Source organism: Poecile atricapillus, chromosome 1 (genome assembly GCF_030490865.1).
Source record: "Poecile atricapillus isolate bPoeAtr1 chromosome 1, bPoeAtr1.hap1, whole genome shotgun sequence".
NCBI lineage: Eukaryota > Metazoa > Chordata > Aves > Passeriformes > Paridae > Poecile > Poecile atricapillus.
The window spans coordinates 75,321,377-75,343,388 of record NC_081249.1 but is presented as its reverse complement, the minus strand read 5'-3'; the positions used below and the strand labels follow the sequence as shown (position 1 = coordinate 75,343,388).

At 39.8% G+C, this 22,012-nt stretch overlaps 1 protein-coding gene across 4 annotated transcripts in view; it reads right to left on the bottom strand.

Annotated features, from left to right (window-relative positions):
* The window catches only part of PDGFD (platelet derived growth factor D), a 140,440-nt gene that overhangs the window by 23,729 nt on the left and 94,699 nt on the right, over positions 1 to 22,012 (bottom strand). For all 4 annotated transcript variants that reach the window (XM_058863924.1, XM_058863938.1, XM_058863931.1 and 1 more), the window contains 2 exons: positions 5,929 to 5,988; positions 889 to 1,090 (listed from right to left, as the gene is read on the bottom strand). In XM_058863924.1, the coding sequence (XP_058719907.1) occupies positions 889 to 1,090; positions 5,929 to 5,988 (262 nt within the window). The remainder of the gene's footprint in view (positions 1 to 888; positions 1,091 to 5,928; positions 5,989 to 22,012) is intronic.

The window sequence follows — 22,012 nt, the reverse complement described above, 5'->3', positions numbered from 1 at the left end:
GGGGGTGGGATCTGAAATGTAAATAAATGGTAGATTACACAGAATTGGAACTGTGATTTGGGAATTACAATTTTAAAGTTCTAAAGAAGAATGCATGTGAATACACAACTTGAAAATGGATTACAACAAGAGGAATCAAATAAAATTCTTCACTCCAGATCTTCTGTGAAAACTACAGGGATCACCATCCTGGAGAATCTTAACAGACCTCCAACATCTATACTGCTCACAAAAGGCAATTTCATCAGGCCCTTCAGTGCATGGTTGCCCCAAAGCACAACTGTGTCTTCTCAATAGTGTTTCTTTATCCTTATGGCTTTGTGCTGCCAGCTAAACTCCCCTTTGCTGTGCCATTTGGTGGATGATTTGAACTAACAGAAGGAAACAAGAAACATAACCCAGAAATGTGTGCTTTGCTCAATTACAGACAAAGATGTTAAACCACAACAATGTTCCTTGCCAACATAGTGAAAAACAGTGAGATGTTCACATCCTAAAAAAACAGCTGCACATACAGGTGTCTGCACCAGATGCTTCCCTAAGCACAATGTGATAAAAGTGATTACTCCTCACTCAACAGAGAACAGTCCCTAAGCAGGGTATTTAAAGAAGGATGATAACACAGGTAATTAGGAGCCCCACGCTTTACACACAAAGGAACGCTTAAGAGGGTAAAGCTGAGAACCATCTGTCTTTATATGTGGATCTGTGTTTTTATTTGTGAATTTATCTTAAAAAAGGGAAGTTTTCAGTCTGATTTCTCAAGTGAGATCCTACCTAGAAATTGATTAAGGATTAAACGACACGTCCCTGGTTGTAGGGACCTTGCCCTTGGTGGTACCTTGCCCTTGTCCCAAAGTATGCGTATGTCCCAAAGTCTTTTCCTACCTTTGGACTTCCTGTCATGGTAGCTCCTGCCTCGGTAATGATGCCCACTGTCTGTGTACAGATTCTCAAGATCTTCTTGCCAGGAGTCCGGGTTAAAGTGTTTGAGCAGATCCTCCACCGTGTCAAATGCGGCAATGGTCTGATCCAGTGCTTCTGCCGTGAGCGTAGGGTCAGTCACTGATGGAGAGGGATAGGATACCCCCTAAGAGTGACATACATCTCAGTGTACTTGGAATAAATTACAGCACCACTTTAAACAACTGAAAACAATTATTGACACACTTGTTTCATTATTGAATGAAACAGTTACTTTGGGCCATCTTTCCAAGTCCTTGAGCCAAGACTCTCTTATACCTGTGTTTTCCTTTTGTAAGGAGAAGAGATACCAAGAAACTCCCAAGCAAATCCCAGAGGAGATGCAGGGACCAAAAGTGTTGCCACTGGTGGACTGTTAGTATTTACACGCACTCCTCAAAGGGAATGATGGTTTGAACATATACAAAGATGTAATGAAAATGTCTTTTGAAAGCGCTATGATGGCCATGGCCACAGATACGGAGATGCCAGTTCTGTTGGTTATTTCACATGAGGCAGATCAGAAAACACAGCAGAGAAAGACAAATGCAAAAAAGTCTGCTAGACTGTTTTTCTCTGGTCAATTTGGACAACAAATTTGGCATGGTTAGAGACTTGGAAAAATGGCCCTTTGCTAACCAAAATTAAATGTATTACAAAATACTGATGAATTGACATTGAACTGACCTTTCACCAAAAATACAGCTGACTAAACAAACAGAAAAAACATGGTATTTGGATTTTGGGGGTGCTGGTGGGTGAGAGGCTGGCCATGAGCTGTCAGTGTGCACTCCCAGCCCAGAAAGCCAAAGGTGTCCTGGGCTGCATCCAGAGCAGCGTGGGCAGCAGGGCCAGGGAGGGGATTCTGCCCCTCTGCTCTGCTCTGCTCAGACCCCACCTGCAGGGCTGCAGCAGCTCTGGGGTCCCAGCACAGGGAGGATGGGGACCTGCTGGGGGCAGTCCAGAGGAAGGACACCAAGATAATTAGAAGGACTGAGGAAAGACTAGGAGAATTGGAATTGTTCAGCCTAGAGACGAAAAGGGATCAGGGTGACCTAACTGTGGCCTTTCAGTGCCTGAAGACAGCCTACAAGAAAGATGAAGAGAAACTTTTTACAGGAGCAGGTAGCGATAAGACAAGGTGGAACAGCTTTAAAATGAAGGAGAATAGGTCTGGATGAGATTTACTGTGAAGGTGGTGAGACACTGGAACAGGGTGCTGAAAGAGTCTGTGGATGTCCCATCCCTGAGAGTGTTTACAGTCAGGTTGGAGAGGGCTGTGAACAGCCTGATCCTATGAAAGGCATCCCTCCCCACTACAAGGGGATTGAAACTAGGTGATCTCTAAAGAACCTTTCAATGCAAGCCATTCTACAATTCCATGATCTCAGCACTGTAACAATGAATATTTGGATCTCCAAGATAGTAATATCCTCACAATTATATCATAACACCAAATGGAATGTTTATTTTCTACCAGTAAGGACCAAGTACCATTTTCTGAGTGTTCCCAATGAACTTCTGGCACAATTTGACTTCAAAAGAATGATTGCAGCATTTTCAATTTTACTGGAGCGGACTTGAAACATTTTTAAAATTCTTACTTTAGAATCACAATATATCACTATCCTGATATCACGTTTTCCCTTATCCAAGCACAAGGACAAATAGCATGTAAAATATGTACAAAAAACCTATTCATGCAGATCTCTTACTTTCTGATGGACCACAATCAATTTTTTCCAACCACAGGCACAGCATACAAATTGTTTGGTTTTGTAAGTTGAAACATCAGGGAGAAACGCCTAGAAACCTAAATTCTTTCATGAAAACCCAGCTCTGAAGTAATGCAGCAGAAATATGCCAGTTAAAATTAATGGCTTCCCAAAATATTTGTTTTGCCTCATCTCCCAAGTAAATGCATATATTAAGCTATTAATCTTTGTGATTAACCTCACTCAGTTGGGTCCATAATGGGAGGGTCTACTCATTTGAGTAAATTCACTCATTTGTTTGCAAGATTGTGTCCTTTAATTTCCCCTATAAGGGTTTTAAAGTATATATATTTTAAAATAAAATCTTTTAAAATAAAACACTTGTCTTTAATGATAAGCTATATCACAAAACTAACAATTTTTGACGTTTTCTGGCATATACTACTTTCTTACTGAGGAGAGAGCTTGGTGGAGCTCATGGAAGTCCAGTAGGGAAAGATCAAACCCTGACTGCCTGTCAAAAGTGAGAGAGGGTTCAAGGATGCTGAAGAAACAGGAACATAAAAATCAGGCTTACTCAGTGGAGGAGGTTTATTCCCACATGTTCAACTGTACATTTCATGACAGAAGTGGAGGTCGAGCTGTGAATATGCAGAGCATTTCAAACTCATACAGGCAGCTGGGATTCCCCATTTTCTTTTCATATAAAAGCTCTTACTCAAGAGATTTGTGCAGCCTCGTTCAAACACAGGAGAAAGCTTAACTTTTTCTCAGTGACAGCCAAATCAAGAGGAATTATTTCAACAGCTCAGATAGCCTCCTGGCAGCAACATCATGTGACAGGCCCGAAAGCAACTTCAAAGCTGCCAACCCAACTGCCTCTCTTTTGTCCTGCCAAGAATGAAGCACTGGCTTCCTGAGAGTTTGTGCTCCTCGTAATCCGACTTCTGAGATCACATCCAAAGATGGGGCAAGAGAAAATGTAAGCAGCAATGAGGAGCCAAGATCCTCCACATTATGTACCTCCTTTGAACTTCTTAAAAGCACTCAATACATTTTTAATTTACTGCATCACAAAGGTTGGTTTTTTTGGTATGTGCTCTTGCCCTTAATTTCTGTTCACTCAGTCTTTTCACTTTCCTATCTCTGTTGTGAGCCTGACAGGCAATTCAATGTGCACCACAGATTTCTGTTGGTCATAAAATTACTTTACATATAATGGAAACTAACCTTATAAGGAGCTGGATTTTGTTTCCTTTTTTTCCCCTGAGTTTGCCGTGATGGGTTAAGGGCGGAAGCATTTTTTTTAACTTCCTGAGAATCCCCCCCCCCCCCAAAAAAAAAACAAAAAAACAAACAAAAAACCAAACCAAAATATAACTCTGTGATATGACCTTGGACATGGAAGTCAGAATTTGCTCACTCTAAAATTTTCATTCTGAGAGCTTCAATGTGTCTATATACTAAAATGAGCCTTTGGGTTACTTGTGGGTTTGAGAGAAAGAACTCAGACCTGCCATGCTACCTGAGCAGCAGCAAAATTGTATGTCTTCTTGTCCAAGACTGATAGGTCTGAGTCTGTCCTTCTGCCTCTCAAGACCATAACAGAATCCCTGAATCTTTCTTTTCTGAAGAACTTGGATGTCCTCAGATATTTTCCTTGGTGCTTTTGTGAAAAATTGCTCAATCTCCCTGCCTTATTTTCTCTGAGGATAAAAAGGATTTGTGGGTGCAATGTGCTGGAGAAAGTATATTTTATTAGATAGGGAATGACATGGGAAAACCAATGAAACCGAGGTTCTGCTTCTGGTTTAGCTGTAGGTTTCCATGACCTTGGGCATCAGCTTGCTACCTGTAATATTTATATTGAACTTCCTTAGCTGCAACACATTAAAAACATTTTTTTCAGAAAAAAACCCAGAAGATGAAAAAAGAGGAACTTGATTTTTCAATATGAAAAGGATACTGGGTTATTCTTTGGTATATTGTGCATTTTATGATGTTAAGGATATGAACTAACATGGCGTTTACCATAGGCTTAGTCTCTTTTACATAGTTACCTGATGAGGGAGCCCTAGGCTTACTTTTTCAAACATCAGCCTACCATATTTTTAAACAAAATATTCCATCACATTGATTTTTATTTTTTTTTCCCCAAGCCCACATTAGAATGAAAAATGAATTTGTGTCTTTTAGTAAAACTGTTCTAGCATCTCCTGCTTGGCACATCCAGTAGATCTCAGCCGTGCTAACATCACTCCTCAAGACTCAGCACAGTTGGTTCCAGGCAATCAATGAATCGTATGATGAAGGGCAAGTGTCATTTGCAAATTCAAGAGTAAACACAAGTGAGATTGGTTTAAGATCTAATTTTGCAGCACAGAGTTTTCTCTTTGCTTGCTGCCTTGGACCCCGATCAGTAGAATTTACCTAGATTTTATTTATTGCTCCTTCAATAGCTGCTCCTGGATGCTACTGTAACAAAGGTGCTATCACTAAGCTCTCTTCCATGAATGCTTCAGACATTGGTCTCAAGTCTGCTTTAAGCACTTAATCCCATCTCATGTGTTTTAAGAGGAGGTAACAAGAACCGAGACGTGGTGCGGAGCAGGAAGTAAAGAACACAGAGGAGAACTGCCCATATTATGAATTTTCCTGCTACTATGCCATTCCCCAGCACTGGGAAATGGCAGAGAGGACTGATTTTTGCCAATGACACAAGTCAAATGTAATGAAAAGAAAAATTAAAATTTTCTATTAGATTACTTAGGTTTTTTTTTTTTCTTAATTTTTCTCCCAAGTTGCAATTCACTGCTGAATATGGAGTAATTCAGCATATAATATTTTCAGATATAATATTTTATTGGAAACACTTAAAAAAAATTTCTCAGTATTGACAATGAAAGGCCAAATCCATTTTCCTGTCAGCCTGCTTTACATATAGGCTTCCATTTAAGTCAAGATTAAAAATTTTAAGTTTGTATCTTGTATTTTCATACTGACAGGATGGGTTTGAAAGCAAGAAATGTTTCCCAATGGCTGTCTCTTGTGTTTACAACAGCTAAAGGTGTATCCTGAATCTTACATCCCTAAAAACACTGTTTGAATCCAGTATCATTTGGATAAAAGCTTTATTCATCCTCTTTCAAAGGTGAATACATTGTTTCTCTGTGCAGATGCCATTTTATTGAGTTGGATTCAAGCCACCCTATCAATCCATCCATGGGTAAAACAGTGAGAAATTACTTACTGAGATAGAGCTTGTGACTGACTCCCAGTTGGTTTCTGAGGCTGCATGCTGGAAATCATCCTAAGGGGGAGAAACACACAGGAAAAATCACCGTTAGGGCAATATCCTAAATTAACTACAGAATCTAAAAAATGTTTCAGCAGTCAACATCTGTCACTTTCTCTAACCCTTTTTAATGCAAAAGTCCCTTGCCATGTGTCACTGCTCGATAAAGCTACTTCCATTCAGGTCCCTCCCTTTTCAATGTTTATAAACTCCTTGTGAGCTTGCTTGGACAAGAATGGGTGAATAGTATCATGGTTGTTGTTGTTTTTATTATTATTATCAACAACAATAACAGTAATAATAATACCAATCTGATATATGCTGGTTTGCATAGCAGGACCTAATCTGGTCAAGGACATTATATTCATCTGCCAACATAAATATTAAACACCATCTCTGTATGGCTACAATCAGAGTATTAATGCAGTTGCTAAATGGATCTGTTGGAAAGAATGTGAACATGCTAATTCCCTGGTACTACTTAGTCAAGGTGAAAAGCAGGGTAATCCAATGCATTTGAAAAGTAGTCCTAACATGACTGTAGTGCTTTTGGTACTTGTGCTGAACAGTACATGATCATCACTGCACTGTGTTTTGTTACATCAAAAGACCCAGCCACAGTACATTCTCGTTAACAGTGTCATTGCACAGAATCTCTGGGCATTTATGATTAATTTGAGCACAGGGATGGGACTCATATCATCTACCTTTGGACATCTACAAAGCCAACATCTAAGCTAGACTTATTTCCATTTACAATCAACTAAACCTGGCATTTCTAGGGTGCAAATCATCTGATCTGCTTTAGAAGCTTGGGATGATAGTGCACCATGAAAATGCATTTTTGTCTCCATTGTCTCTAGAAAGGGAACCTGGGAGGCTTATCATAGATACAGATGTCAAAACTGTAGATATTGACATGTGGTCACCTAAATCCCAATCCACTTGTCTGACCAGTGATAAGCAATCACTACATAAATAATGAAGAAGCCATTTCTTTAATCTTTTGGCAGGTTTACTCATTTCCAGCTGGAATAACTAAACTGTGAAAAATGGATAAAAAAGGCAGCATTACAGAGTGGTTATTAAACACACACATGCAGTGAATAGCTAGTGATCAGCATGAATATGCAGGTAGGAAAGTGGACTGAAGTGACAGCATACCAAGATTTTAATTTCTAGTAACAGAATTTATAATGAAAAGGTTTGAGGAAGATGGATCAGTGCCTTGGCTCACAATTTCATACTGAATCAGTATCTGATAAGCTTTTTTTTCAGCTGGCAACTGAAAGGGGAAATGGAAAGGAAACCGCACAGCTGATGCTCACTAGACTTGATGCTGCATTGGACCATCCCTCCCTCCCTCCCTCCCTCCCTCCCTCCCTCCCTCCCTCCCTCCCTCCCTCCCTCCATCCATCATCCATCTATCTATCTATCTATCTATCTATCTATCTATCTATCTATCTATCTATCTATCTATCTATCTATCTATCTATCTATCTATCTATCTATCTATCTATCTATCTATCTATCTATCCATATATTAAATTATTTCTTAGAAATGGAAAACAGAAAAGTGAACTCAAAATTTTCTAACTCACCAATAAAATGTTCCTTTAGTCAAGAAGGAACAGAGCTGCTTTCAGATTCATAATCAATATACTTGATAATCAATATACTTGTTCTTTTAAATGTTTTTCATTTGCTATGGAAAAATATTTAAATGCCTCAAAAGTCACAAGGGTGTTTATTCAATACTGTTACTGTTTCTTCTTCTTCAGTATTTAACAGAAATTAAGAAATCCCATCACTAAGAGACCACTGAAGCTGCAATTAAAATATTAATAATTTTGTGATTATTTTCTGCTAAGAATACAGAAGAAAAACACTGGTGAATACAGATTTAAAAAAAAAACAAAAAACAAAAAAACATTAAAGAGATCTACAGGCTACAATCAGGTCATACACCATTCTGAGTATGCCTACCTTGGCCACATTCTCTACACATTTGGTTGCCCAGTCCTTGACAAGCCACAATTTAAATTAAATAAAAATGTATTTGAAAAGCTCATGAATCCTCTGGTAAAGGCTGCCAGTTGCAAAACTTGGAAATAATTTCCTCTCTGTCATTAACTTCTATTTAACACTTCCAGGAAAAAAAAGAGGCATTGAGTTCTAAAGCATTATTTTAAAACAGAAACAATTTGCTTCACTGAATGTTTCAAGAAGACTGTAGTTTTGTGTTCAAAGGGATGGACCACTTGTTTTATCAAAATGTGGATATCAAAACTGTTTCTTTAGCCTGTGATTCTTTAAGTTGGTTCATGCCAGGAAACCCCTCCAAAATCCTGATATAGACACGTGTACCACCTGCTTCTTGGATCTCAAACCTCATGACTGCACATTTCAACTCTGATTATATTCAATCTGCATAAACTATTCACAACTCCATGGCTTTTTTCCACCACCACTCAAGGCAGCTGCAGTCATTCTTAGCTTCTCGGCGCTTTCAACCTCTACAGTTTGGAGATTATTATCCATGGTTTCTGCTTGCAGCTATTTCAAATAATAGTATCAACATGGCTCTCATTACAAAACTCTCTCCTCCTTCTCACCTTTGCCCCTAGCAGAAGCTGAAGGACAAATCTATTTTCAATGCTATCTGCTCAATTAATTCTACCTCATTCATGTGAATTGGCATGATTGCTTTGGCTGTTGTTTTGCTGTTGTTTCGCTGTTGTTTCTTCACTACTTAAAACAGCATTAAAACTTTTAGTGAAAACATTTTAAAAAACACCAAAATTCTCATGTATTTTCTTATTGAATCAGAAACAACAGGGTGGTAATAATTTGGCTACATCACCTTGACAACAGCGCTTCTATTTCTGTGTGTCATGGTAACATAAAAACTTTACTGGAGACTTCAGCAAAGCACTGAATTAACTGTTCTACAATCAGCAAAAATACAGTCAAAACAGGACTACCAATTGCCTTCTGATAGCAGCTACACTCAGTGAAGAAAAATTACTTCCAAACATCAGCTTTCAAAATTACACCTCAGCAAGACAAATTCTGAGTCACTCCTCTGAGTTAAATATGTATGGACAGTGATATACTGTTCCTGGCTCTGTTTCAGACAAAGAAAAGCTACTCTCTCCCTTGCAGGTGGACTTTACAGCCTGTCTCCCACCACTGATCATCAGTAAGTGACAAGGAATCACAGGGAATAATCCATGTTTCATCCAGGACTTTCACAAGTGGAGATCATGATGCAAAATCATAGCTATCAGTGATACATGAGACTGCAAAGCCAGATAACACTGGTTCCTGAGAAAGATGATTTGCAGTCTGGGGGTCCATGACCTGCCACAGCACAGGCTCTGCAGTGTTGAAATCATGGGGCTTAGCAGGGTCAGTAGGAACAGAGAGGCATCAGGAAAACACCCGGGATGTGGCTGGGAAGTTCGCCAGTTTGAGAAGCATGTTGTCATGACTCACTTTGTTGTACCACCCATGTGGCAAAACATGCGAGTCCTCCCAGCTATGCCAAGTTACTGTCTGGTCCTCAAATTAAAAGCAAGAAGCACTGCTGTTCTTCACTTTTTTAATGTACTTTTTAACTGTAGCTTAGTCTTTTTGTCATCTTGGTGCATGATTACTATGAGGGAGGATGCCTGGGAGAGGCAATGACTACCACAGGATGGGTACAGCACACTGACAGCTCTCTCCAGTGCAAAGAAGCAGCCCAATATCTCTATAAGCTTCTCTGTCAAGTCTTTTCCTTAATCTGAATCTTTCTGGGGTGATTGGATTAGATTTGGTGAAAAATCGTTCATCTGACAAAACAACTACAAAATATTGCTCATGAAAGTTGAGACAATGAGTGAGTGGGAAAGGTTCTCAAAAGAGTTGCAATTAACAAGAGTGCAGGCAGCACCCCTGACTGACGATTAGTGCCCACTGGTTCAGTAAGGTCCTTTCCTAAAGGAGCCACCTTCTCTACTCTGCCCTTCTACTCAGAAGAGAGGTGAGGGAGAAAGGGTCAAAATGCGGACATGTTTTTGGGGCAAGTAAGCATGAGAAAGTGGAAGAATGAAGTAAACTAAGAAAAAAATTAAGACAGAGAAGCTGAAGTGTTGAGCTCTGCCTGTGGGCACCCCATTTGTGGTACTTTGACACCATAACGATAAATGACCCAAAGTAAAAGCAGTTTCTAGACATTTACAGAAGAATGGGAATAAGGGATGTACTGAGACACATAGAAGATCCCGCAGAAACAAATCATAGTGAAATAGAGCATGCTCAGAGATGTCCAGTACAGAAACAAAATAAAGCTGGGAGCTCTCCCTGGAAAGTAATAATTAGGGATGAAGGACAATGGAAAGTTTGTAAGGAAAAATTAGAGTAAATGGTAACTTGGAAAAAAAAAAAAAAAAGAAACAAAATTATCCGAACATTTTGATTAATAAACAGAAAATTATACCCTTTATTGAAGAACAGTCAACATGTATCTATTGCATTCAAAGCTACGTGCAGACAGGTAGCTGGTAAGCAGATACTTGTATTTGTATATACTAATAATAAAATATAATAACCTGTAAATCTTTCTTTTTTTTTTTCCCTCCACAAGCAATAGTACCTATATTCTCACTAACCTGAATTTACAGGTATTACATTTCCTATATAAAGCGACACATATTTCAAGCAAATAAACCCCAAACTCAGAACATGCTGCATAACAGGAATGGTATTGTGTAAGTTGGAGGCAAAAGAAAATTCATGGTTCCATTAAAAAAAATGCTGTGATACATATTCAAAGTTGTATACTTCAACTGATTAAATTTCATTTCTCATGTAGCATTTTAGTACAATCCAATTTCTATAATTATAAGCTTATAGATTTACACTTTGAAATATCTTTTTCTTGTATTGTACTTTCATTTCGTCACATTGCTGGGTTTTCATTTAGTATCAGAATGTTATTTATTAATACCTCCTAAGGATGCTGAAAGATACCTATAGCAGGCTACTAGGAAGCCAAAGGCTGTATTTTTCTTACAGTTATGGTCAAATGGCTGCTCTGTTTAGCCCTGGTGACCAGATATTAAAATAAAAGTTACTGAATTTGGAGAGCGTGCAACAATGATGGTTCATAATCTGGGAATCAAGCCTTGCAATGAAACATTAAGTGTCTTTCAAGAAGGTGAGACGTGAATTGACCTTGTCTCTCCAGATAATGACCCATACTCTGCTAAAAGAGCCTATTACCAGTGTCAACAAGCTCCTTCATTTGGCAGTGCAAGCATTAACAAATCCAGGTATCTGTAATGCGAAGGCAGCAATATCCAAACTGGAAGTATGAGCAAATTTTACCACTGACGTCAGCTATTCCTGGAACAGCTAAGAAATTAATGAATAGCTTTGATAATATTCAATTTTCTTTTCTATTTTTTTATGCAGTCCCATTAAAGGCAGGCCATCCATGACAACAGTGTTTTAAAGTCAGTAGCAAAAGGTCAGACTGCCACCAAAATATCTGATCTCAAATGTAACAGTGTGATTCTTGTCCCTTTAAAAAAGACATAAATTGAGTTTCTGAAGCCCAGTTGCCACCACATAGCAGTAGTTGCAACCTTATCAGTTAATACTAGTTCAAGTCAACATATAAAATCCCTCTTGATTTTTTCTGACACAAAACTAGCACATTTACTAGCTGTAAATGAACAGGAAACGTAAGATACTTAAAATTTCAAAAGTTTAAGGCTTTAATAACGACTTAGGTTAACTGCAGTTTTTTACATTTATTTATGAAAAGCTGAAGTAGAACTGAAGCAGAAGACTATATTTAGTAAGTTATGTTTCATCAATACTCCTCTTCATCCTTCACCCAGCTCTGGAAATAGGCATTGCTGGGTGCATACTGAAGAATGTCCAGGACACTGACTTTTAAATGATCTGTCTAAAAGCTCACACAATACATGTTCAAATGAGATGGCAGTTATACCTTTGAAAAATCAGATGTTATCTGACTCTATTATGCCTATGAACATCCTGTTTGCTACTCATACCCACAAGAAAGTGTGCAGGACTTCATTACCGTGCTGTGCAAATTGTGCATTACCTTTATTTTTTCCATTTATCACAGATGCCTGTCCTCACATCTCCATGTACAAAGGATTTGCTAATAGCTAATCTGCTGCATAATGCAGTTAAGCAACTGTAAACAAAACACAAACCAACCATCATTCATTGTAAATATTCTGCAATTTCTCCTTTGCCATTTTTATCTGAATGGCAAATTTTGATTCTGCAATTAAATACAGGGACACAAAACTTGAAAGGCTCTCCCAGGCTGTCTCTTCCAAACCCCTCAGACTGGTTGGCTGTTTCCAAGCTAAATTTATCTTTATTGCACTTATGTAAGTACCAGCTTTATCCTTTTCTTCCCCTCCCAAGTTTGCTTCCTGCAGTAATTCTGAAGAGATGTTATATCTCTTCTCAGCATCCATTTTATTACACTAAGCAAGCCAAGTTGTCTTGGCCCTTAGTAAAAATTGTCCTCTTCTCCCCCATTGTCCCTGAACTCAGTCCAAGAAAAATGTAGTTGCTCTGTACCATGGAGACCAGAACTGTACAAAGTATTCCAGAAGAGATGGAACTACAGCCTCATTGGTCACATGCCTAGTACACTGAGAAATTTTCTTTTCCCCTCTTCAATAACCAGTGATATGCCATTTAATAGCAAGTACTTTTGTTATTAATCTCTACATGAGTGACCTCTTTGCTCATATTTGGGCTGTTCCATTTCACTGCAAATCAATTCTGTGCTGCTCAAGGTCATCCAGCTTGCCTCTCCAATACTCTGATTTTCCCATTCATCAGTAATGAACTTCAGTACTGTGTGTGCTGCAAAAACCATTAAAATGCTACTCTGCAGGTTGTACTCTGGTCCCTAAAACATCCCAGTATTAAAACTGACCATAAGATCAACCTCTTAGAAACTCCTGTTAGCAAGCTGTCCCTGGCTGGATACTCCCCTCTGCATTACATGACACTGCCTGCCCTTTGACTGCCATGCTCCATCTTCTCCAGCACAAGGGACTATTTCCTGCATGACACTGGGTGAGATGCTCCTCTGAAGTCCAAATACATTTGCTAGACAGCATTTCCTTTCATTCCAGGCTATCATTCAGTCTGGAATGAGCTTCTTTGATAAAGAGATGTGGAGGTTTTTTTCCTAGTTTTCTACATCCTTAGCCCCCTTTTTTTTTGCTGACAAGTGCCCTGCAAGCATTCTAGGAGAGACTTATGAGTGTGAAGGTGCCCGGGACACTCTGCTGTCATTGATGCCATAGGCTGCCACTGCATTCACCATCTCCACGTGAGCCCTGGCTCACCTTACTGCAATCCAGGGATGCAATCCAGGTGCTGCACGCTTACACTGCATCTGCTCCTCGCTCCCTTCCTACTCCTATTGAATATAAAGGAGAACTGCCTTCAGAAGTGACTCTTGGTGCCTTATGGTCTGCAGTGCCCATGTTTTGGCAGTGACAGTGGAGTGGTCTGAAGGCAATTGGGCTCCTTGCTCACCTTGGGTCTGTGTCTAAGCACACCTGGGCCATGGTGGCATCCCATTTTGCAGGGCTTGTTGGTCCCCCTCTGATGCCCCATGCTGGCTCTGCCAGGGCAGTGGGAAGTAAACATCCAGAGGGGTCCTGATCAGGGTGATGCTGCACATCAAACTGGGAAAAGAGCTTGGGAGGAGTGATCCCATGAGCCAAAAACTTGCTCTCAGGTCAGTATGTAGTGCCCTTGTGAGGACTTTGGTGAACTTCTGCCACGCTGACTGGCAGGGTTTTGGAAGCAGTGTCCCTGGTAATAGGTAACTCTGCCCTGGGCAAAACTGAAAAGCTGATACTTCACTTGCCCTGGTAGTGTCCAGGTGGGCAAAAAACTCTTTCAGAGTTAACAGAAGGCAGTGACAGCTGGTTATTTCAGGTCCTCTTCCTTGGTGTGACTCATACCAAATGGGAATGTACTGAAAGGCCCCAGTACGAGGGATAGAAGGAAAAATATTAATGAGACAAGGAGCAAGCTATTAATTTTCTGACTTGTTTCCACTTGGGTTTCTACACATTTTTTATAGATTTAAACATGGTTCATAATAAGAGAAAAATAATCATTAACGAATACAGTGTAATTTCATTTAATATTCCAAGTTTTCCAGGTTCTACCAGGAAGATCTGCTAAGTGGTTGGACATGCACACTTACATTTTCAGATGTGATTTGGGAGAAACATGGAAGCAATAATATTAAAAATGAAAAACTTTAATGGAGCTAAGCAAATTTAATTCTAAAGCTGAGGACACAACGTAGAAGGGTACTGGTAAGGGACATTAGCTATCCTAGCAGAAATCCCAGCCTATTGATTTTTTGTGAAGGATCCATTTGTTTTTGAGCTCTCTGTCAGAGGATGGCATTCAATTCTGCAGTAAACATGCAGCAGAAGCATGTGTTACATTTCACAGATAATGCAAAATATAGCAATTTGTTCACTCTCCTGCTTTGACTGGAAGGCATTGCATTTTCTAGGACAACAGAAAAGGACTGCTATCCAAGCTTTCTAAGATGTTCAATAATCATAAAAATAGCAAGAAAATCAAACCTTTGAAGAATAGAAGGTCCATTTTCTTTTAGCTTTTCCAGGTTTTTGATGTGATCAAAAGCAGACAATTTACTGCACACAGCATAGGATACTGCTTACTGGGGATTTTGTTTAACCTGAGTTTCATCAAACAGCTAAATTAAGGAAAGAACCAAACTATTCCAACTGAACTTCCAGATCCAGATCTATTCCTCAGAAACACCCCTGCTGTTAGAGCTAAATACAAGTACTTTAGGAGCAGTTATGTTTCTCATTTCTCTTATGCATAATTTTACAAATATCAGTTGTAAATGACACTATGAGTAAAGACCAGGTAAAAACCACCATGTATTTGCCACCTTTTGCAAACAATCTAACTAAACCATGTTATCAGTTTTAGGATCAGCTTACCAAAAATCCCTCTAATCCTTGAAAATCCTTCTAAACACCAAACTGAGACCTTAATCTCAGGACCATGAGGGTCCTGGGCCATAGTTACTGTGTGTTATTCATTTTATTTGAATTCTGACTAAATATAAGCATAATCAAATAGACTAAGGATGGCTGTAGAATTATAATAGGCTAAATATTTTCAAGTGATGAAAATCAAGAAAAACAGTTTAAATAATTTTTATACTAATGGCCTGGAAAATGTCACAGAAAATTGAAACCGGCAAAAAACTAAAAAGTTGTAAACATCATTTAATACAAAGAAATATGGTAGGACTACCAGAGGTCAGAACCAGCGGCAGGTAAGAAAAACAAGCTTTCACTTTAAAGAATGTAAGTGGAGAAAAAAGTACAAATCATAAACTCTATCTGATGGCACACACGGACTAAGAAAGGAATGGGTGCCAAGAGCCTGGATGGAACAAAGATAAAAAACCATGACATTAATCTGAAATGTGCCATGGAGGGTGACTAATGCCTGCACACACAGAGTTCTTCCCCAGGACAAGGAGATGCTCCCCCATACCAAGGGGACACCCACTACCACAGAGCACCACCAAGGGGATACCACATCACCATAAACCATCACCTCCCAGGGGACCATGGGCACAGGCAGGGCCTCTCCTCACCAGCAGGATGTGTGAGCATTTGCACATCTTCACCACTTTCCCATGGGTGCAGAACAGGGTTATGCTGAGAAAAAAAGTGATGTTTGTGGGTGCAAGCAGCTCTTCCAGAAACTGGAGATGGGTATTCTCAAGACAACAGGCACAGTTAGTTATCACACATGGCTGTGATATCAGTATCAATAAAAGTTGCAGGAAGGAGCTACACACCCCATCTATGGAGATGCCAAGGAGACACCAAACCCCTGCCATCCTGGCCTTGCAGTGCTGGTCTGCACAGGCCAGGCTTTTCAGCTGCCCACCTCCATCAGCAGTGCAGACTTATGGCAAAAAAACACTGGGGAGGGCTCTCACACACTCCAGCAGAAAGACTTTGCTCTGTGTCATAAAAACTGAGTCCTTCCTGAACACCAGACAGCATTTCTGAAGTACCAAACCCACAGACTGTTTAGCTTCTACTGCTGATCTTTAGCACAGCCCTCCTGGCCACCCTGCCCATCTCTGTCCACTTTGTCCAGGAGGACTAGAATTGGACTGCAGCAGCAGTAGGCCCACACCCATGCAATAGTCCTGATTTCAGCAGCTGGAATTACAAGAGCTGTCTCTGCTTTTAATTTACTCCTTAATGCACCTGGAAAATGTACCTGAACTGGCACTCAGCAAGCACTGTCAGCACACAAAGTTGCTGCTGAGGTGGGAAAACAGAGTGTTTATTTTCACATATTTCTGATGGAGATAAATGGTGTGTATAGGGAGCAGTGTCCTATTTTCTGCTGCCTTACATTATCTTTTCTGAGTTGGTTTCTTTGCTCTCCTGTCAGAGCTTAACAATGCCAATTTTTCTGTATAAACTCATGCATATACAAAAAAAGTAGGAAGGCCTGAATAAGAACATGACTGATGCATACAGGTTCTTCCCTAACCATCAGGATAAGATAAGCACACAAGACCTTGGTACACCACGCCTGCTTAGAGAACAGGTGGTTCAGAGATAATACACACGTGTAAGTACAATCCACACTTTGAAATAGGATCTCATTGCCAATCAGGCACAAAAGTTCCACCCCATCTGTAAAAAAAACAGCAATTACTTTGTGCTTGGTTTAGGTTCCCACACCAAGAGAGAATTCCCAATTTCTTGTAGAGAAAACAAAGTTTTCAGCAGCCTATTTATATCACTAGTGTTCAGCATGCAACACAAACCACACAGAGCAGTCAGACTACTTGTCCTCATGATGGCCAGGTTCTTTCAAGGTTTCTTTTTTTTGTTTCAAGATTATTGAGTTTATTGGCCCAGACCTTGGTGTGAGATAAATTTTTGCAGTCCCAAGGTGGGTTTTTTTGCCCTGCCCTACAGCAGTGGAAAAATTACCCTCATACTTTCTAAGCTGTTTTCTCAAGTTTCAGGGTTTTTTTGTTATTTTCACTTTCCTTTCCTCAAAGATAAAATTCTTTTTCAAACTTAACCGTAAGTCTGCAAACACTGAATCCCAGGGCTCACAAATGCCATTAACTGTGTCACTCACGGTGTTGTCAGGAGTGACAAGAAAATGAAAGAAGAGATAACCTCCACATGAGAACTTCTGGGCTACATCTGTATTAAGTGGTAAAATGAGGTAGAGATTGATCAGATACGGTGTGACTCATGTCTTCAGACACAGCTATTACCCTATAAAACAGAGCAGCCACAACAAACTGCACATTGGAAACAGCCCGGGGCCTGTGCTAGCTCCAAACTAGCCATGCTAAAAATGTGATGTGTGCAAATAACCTTGTGCCTGTGTCTTGACTCACATACATCCCATTGAAAAGTCTCTGCTGACAATTCTGGATACACAGACTTCCTTATGAGAGGGTCTGATCCTCCAAGAGCTTGCATTTAGGATTCGTTTATAAGGTTGATGGCTGGACAAGAACAGTGCCAAGAATCAGGAACACACAATGAGACAACATAGTGCCTGATTCCTACAGTCTGAGGAAAAGTTTATTATTGTTTTCCACAAAACTTGACCTAAGGAATACATCAGGACACAAAAATTGATTGAAAGGAAGCATTTTTATAGCTGCTAAGATCGAAAGTATTATTAAAAAAATAAAAGGCTTCTTCAGGTTAGGAAAGGGACCTGAAAAATAAGTTTTATCTGCCGCAAAACACCATTTTGTACAATTAAGCTATATTCCTGAACAAAAACTATTAAAATAAAAAAAAACCCAAAACAACCCTGTTGTTACAGGTCACAGAAAAACTGGATGTTATTTGATTCTACTGAAAATGATCTAACAAGACGATACACTAATTCCATAAACCTAAAAGCTATTTTTATCTTTCAGTGCTATAGATGAGTTGCAAAATCTGACCCTGTGTTGTTACAGGCTCAGACCTTCCCTAACTAAGCTCTGACTAGTTATCAAACTGACAATTGAGGAAAGTAGAACTGCATTTTTCTAGGTACTGTAAGAGATAAGAAGAAGGATTTTTTTTTTTTTTTTTTTTTGGCATGCCATGTTTGTTCAAAATCAGTTCAACATGGAGTGAAATCTGTGGGTTGAAAAACAGAGACAGGGTTGAAAGCAAAGAATGGTGATAACACCCCAAGCCCTGGGCTGGAGGCGGTGCTCAGTTCAGTAGCACAAAGCTCAGCAACATGCAGGGGGTTATTTTATGTAACAGTGCCTTTTAGCCAAAATTTCCACTAAGATTTATCCAATCCAGTTTAAAAATGACAGGAACCCTGCAACTAATAAAAGATGTGCATGTAAATATATGTCTGTAAGGGCAAACCAAGAATACTCTGCCAGTTCTCTCACCTATTTCATTATGAAGATATGCATGGACTTTATCGAGTGCTCAGGGCAAAACAAAAGGTTGTAGCTTTAATAAAGATGCATGCACACAAAAAACAAGTCATATTTACACAGCACTGTGACTGTCTTTGGAACTGTGGTGTAGAGCGTGAAGGTTGTTGAAGCCAGAACCACTGTGCTGAGCAAACAACAGTAGCAGCCTGTGAGCAAACCAGCTTCCCAGCAGGGAGGAAGGACCTTCTCTGATCTGTGCCTGGGGCTACAGAGTCAGAACAAAACTAAGAATTGTTAAAAGGAAGTGTGGAGATCCCAAGAGCTCCAGTCATCATGCCACCTAAGAAAGAAGTGGGGGAATGATAATAGTGACAAGTTTTCTCACACCCACCAGATCAGTGGCTCACTGTCGTCTGAAGCTGATTTTTGTTCTTTCACCTTCCTGGTTTGGAAGCCAGGATTGTTGTTCTCTATTTTTTAGGCATGCAATTTCTTACACTAGAGAGGACCCAGGTAAATCCAGCAGGCAAAGGAAAAGTGAGCATCTAAATAAAACAGCACAGCAGACAAACCTGTTTGTTCATCACTCTTGGTCAGGCTACGCAGCCCATCCTGCTGGCACAGTGTCCCAAACTGAAGCTGGAACACTACCACCTGCTTCTGTACTTTCTTTTAGAAGTTAATTTCATGGCATTTTACAATTGATATGCCTGTCTTTGAGGTGGCAAGGTCTCAGGCTGTGAGAAAGTGCTAGGACAGTGGTGGAGCCTGGCCTGGAAGCCAGCACCCTCCCCGAGGTCATGATGCTGCATCCAAACCCATAGAAAATCAACCGCAGACACAACCATCTTCACTGAGGACATGCAAAAAGCAGTAATGGTATCATAACCCAACACAAGGAACGTTGACTGTGGAAAGATGCAACCTAATGTGTTTTTAGATTACATGCTGAATGGAAGGAGGAGCCTAGGAAACCTGGGAGCCCAAAGACAGACTGAGCTGACAAAAGAAAACTCATTAAAGGACACATTCCCAGTGTTAGGGCAGACAGGGTGGCAACTGTCATGCAGACCTGCCTAAGCAGGGTAACTTGGCAGGTGACACTGATGACAAAATGATTTTTGACAACACCACCACCTATAACACAGCCCTGGTGATACCTGAACCACCAGACTCAGTTCCCTTCACTACCATAGACACGCTGTAAAAAAGTTAGGAAAATCTGGGGCAGTTCTGATAAGAACATCAAAAACTCTGAGGGGATTAAATAGCCTGATTTTTTGGATAAGATTAAAGGCTAAATATGGGCATAATTTCTTGACTAAGCAAAAAGCAAAGAAGTGTGAAAGTAAACTGCAAATATCTAAGGGAGATACACACCCACAACAAAAAGAACAGACTTCTTTATCATAAATCAAGAAGGAATATAAACGCAGGCAATGGTATGGCATTAAAAAAAAAAAGCATAAGAAAACTTATTATGAAAGAAAAAATGTCTTTGCAACAGTGATGTATTGGTCCACGGTTAAATGCTCTGTATATGCTTGTTATATTTAAAAATTATACTAAGTGATCAAGCAATGAATTTACAATACAGAAAATTCTTGTCCCTAAGGAAAGTTGACGAAATGACCCCACATCAGAATTCTAGGTTTGTCTGCATTAGACATTAGACATTACTGGGGAATAAAAAAGAATAAAGCCTAAATTTAGATTCAGTAATCTTTAAACAATCACTATCATCTGATCCAGAGATGTAAGCAGTTTACAGCAGTTACAGCTGTTGCAACAAACAAGGCAAAGATTTATTATGTAAGCAATTAAACACCCATTATACACAATGCATTGTGTTCCCTGGCTTGCCAAGAATGACAAAAACACATTGAACAGTGCTAAGGTTGAAACAGACCCTGCAACCCAAACTTGGCTAGAACAGTACAAGAGCAGGATTGTGCTGCCAGGCTTTGCAAGGTACTGACACACAGTCAAATAAATAGTATTGGAGGAGTACAGAACATGAAGTTGTGCCTTGGAGCCCCTCTCCACACAAGGCTGTGAAGACACGCAATCCTTGTTTTGATTTAAAAGACAACTTGCAACCAACACCTGCTGTGATGGATTTTCACAAGTTCCTCAGTGCAGTTGGTGGTCTAGCATGTTTCAGTGCACCGTACCACTTTCGGTATTCGCTTCTGACAGACTTCCAGAGGAAGCAGACTGACTTCCTACTCTTCTCCAACACAGTTGGTACACTTAAATTAAGCTGTGCACCTTCGTTTTTTATATAAAATCTAGAGCAGAGGCTGCTCAACAGCAACAGGGCCTGGGAAGAACAGGCCATTTCCTCTTCCCTTGTGGCCACAGTAGTAGGTCAGACTAGTGTTGCCACATTGAAGAGCCAGGTGGAGTTAGTTAACACCTCTTTACAGCATTGAAATAGAACATGACCAATTAAACTTTTTAAAAATCAAGCATGGCACCTCTCTTCTCCCAACAAATCTGCCATTCTAACTAAATTTTTAGAAAACACCCCCCAGATTTACCAAACCAAAATAAGTTTTTCATATGTTATGAACATTTCACATGCCAAGATTCTTCAACTGCTGCTGAAGTGGAATTAAAGGACAGAATACAGATTTACAGAGACAGCATTACATTCTCAAGTTAACAGTCTAAAATAGTCCTGCTTTTCAAACAAATGGCTAATGTGATCGACAGGTTAATGAGTGCTGTTAAAAAGTTTGACAGTGTAAACTCACCTCATGTTCATGCACACTGATGCGCTGTTTAGGGTTAACAGGGGAGAATGGTTGGATTTACCCCTTCTCTTTAGTGCAGATACAAAAGAGGCTCACAAGTCTACCAGCAGCACTGATTGGGTGTTTATGGCAGTCTCAGTTCACTACTCCATTTCCCATCTCTCCTTCTGATGTCTTAATGGTCAACTCCAAGCAGACAAATTAGCTGTGAGGCCTTTCTATGTTGTCTAACAGCAACTGAATTAAAGCTGTGACTGGTCTGTCTCTTGTACAGTGTCAAAACACCAGGTCCAAGCTACGTCTTTCTGTTTGTTTGCACAGACATGGAAAGAGAAGTCAAGGAACAGGTGGTCTTTGCCCTCTCCCAGGTTATGCTCATTATAGCATATAAAATGTACCCTTCCATTTCATGCACTATGGTTTTTGGTGTTGGATCCATCCTACCTTCCTGCTACACATACTTAATGTTAATTAAAAATACTGCTTTATAGATACCATGGGAAAGCTGTCCAACACACCTGGTAAGCAGAATTCTGGATTTTACCACCGACAAGCTCTAAAAGCAGTCTTAAGTATCAAATGTACTTTTTAAAATGGACTAATTTAACCAGAGCAGTTTTAACAAAAAATACCTTGAATATCTTCCATCCATTTTCTAACCAAAATTCATTCTAAAGATTTCCAACTACAAGGAATCATTGACTTGTTTCCCTAATTAAGACAACTACTTAAGATTTTCCCAAGTTTGGGAATGAGTTTA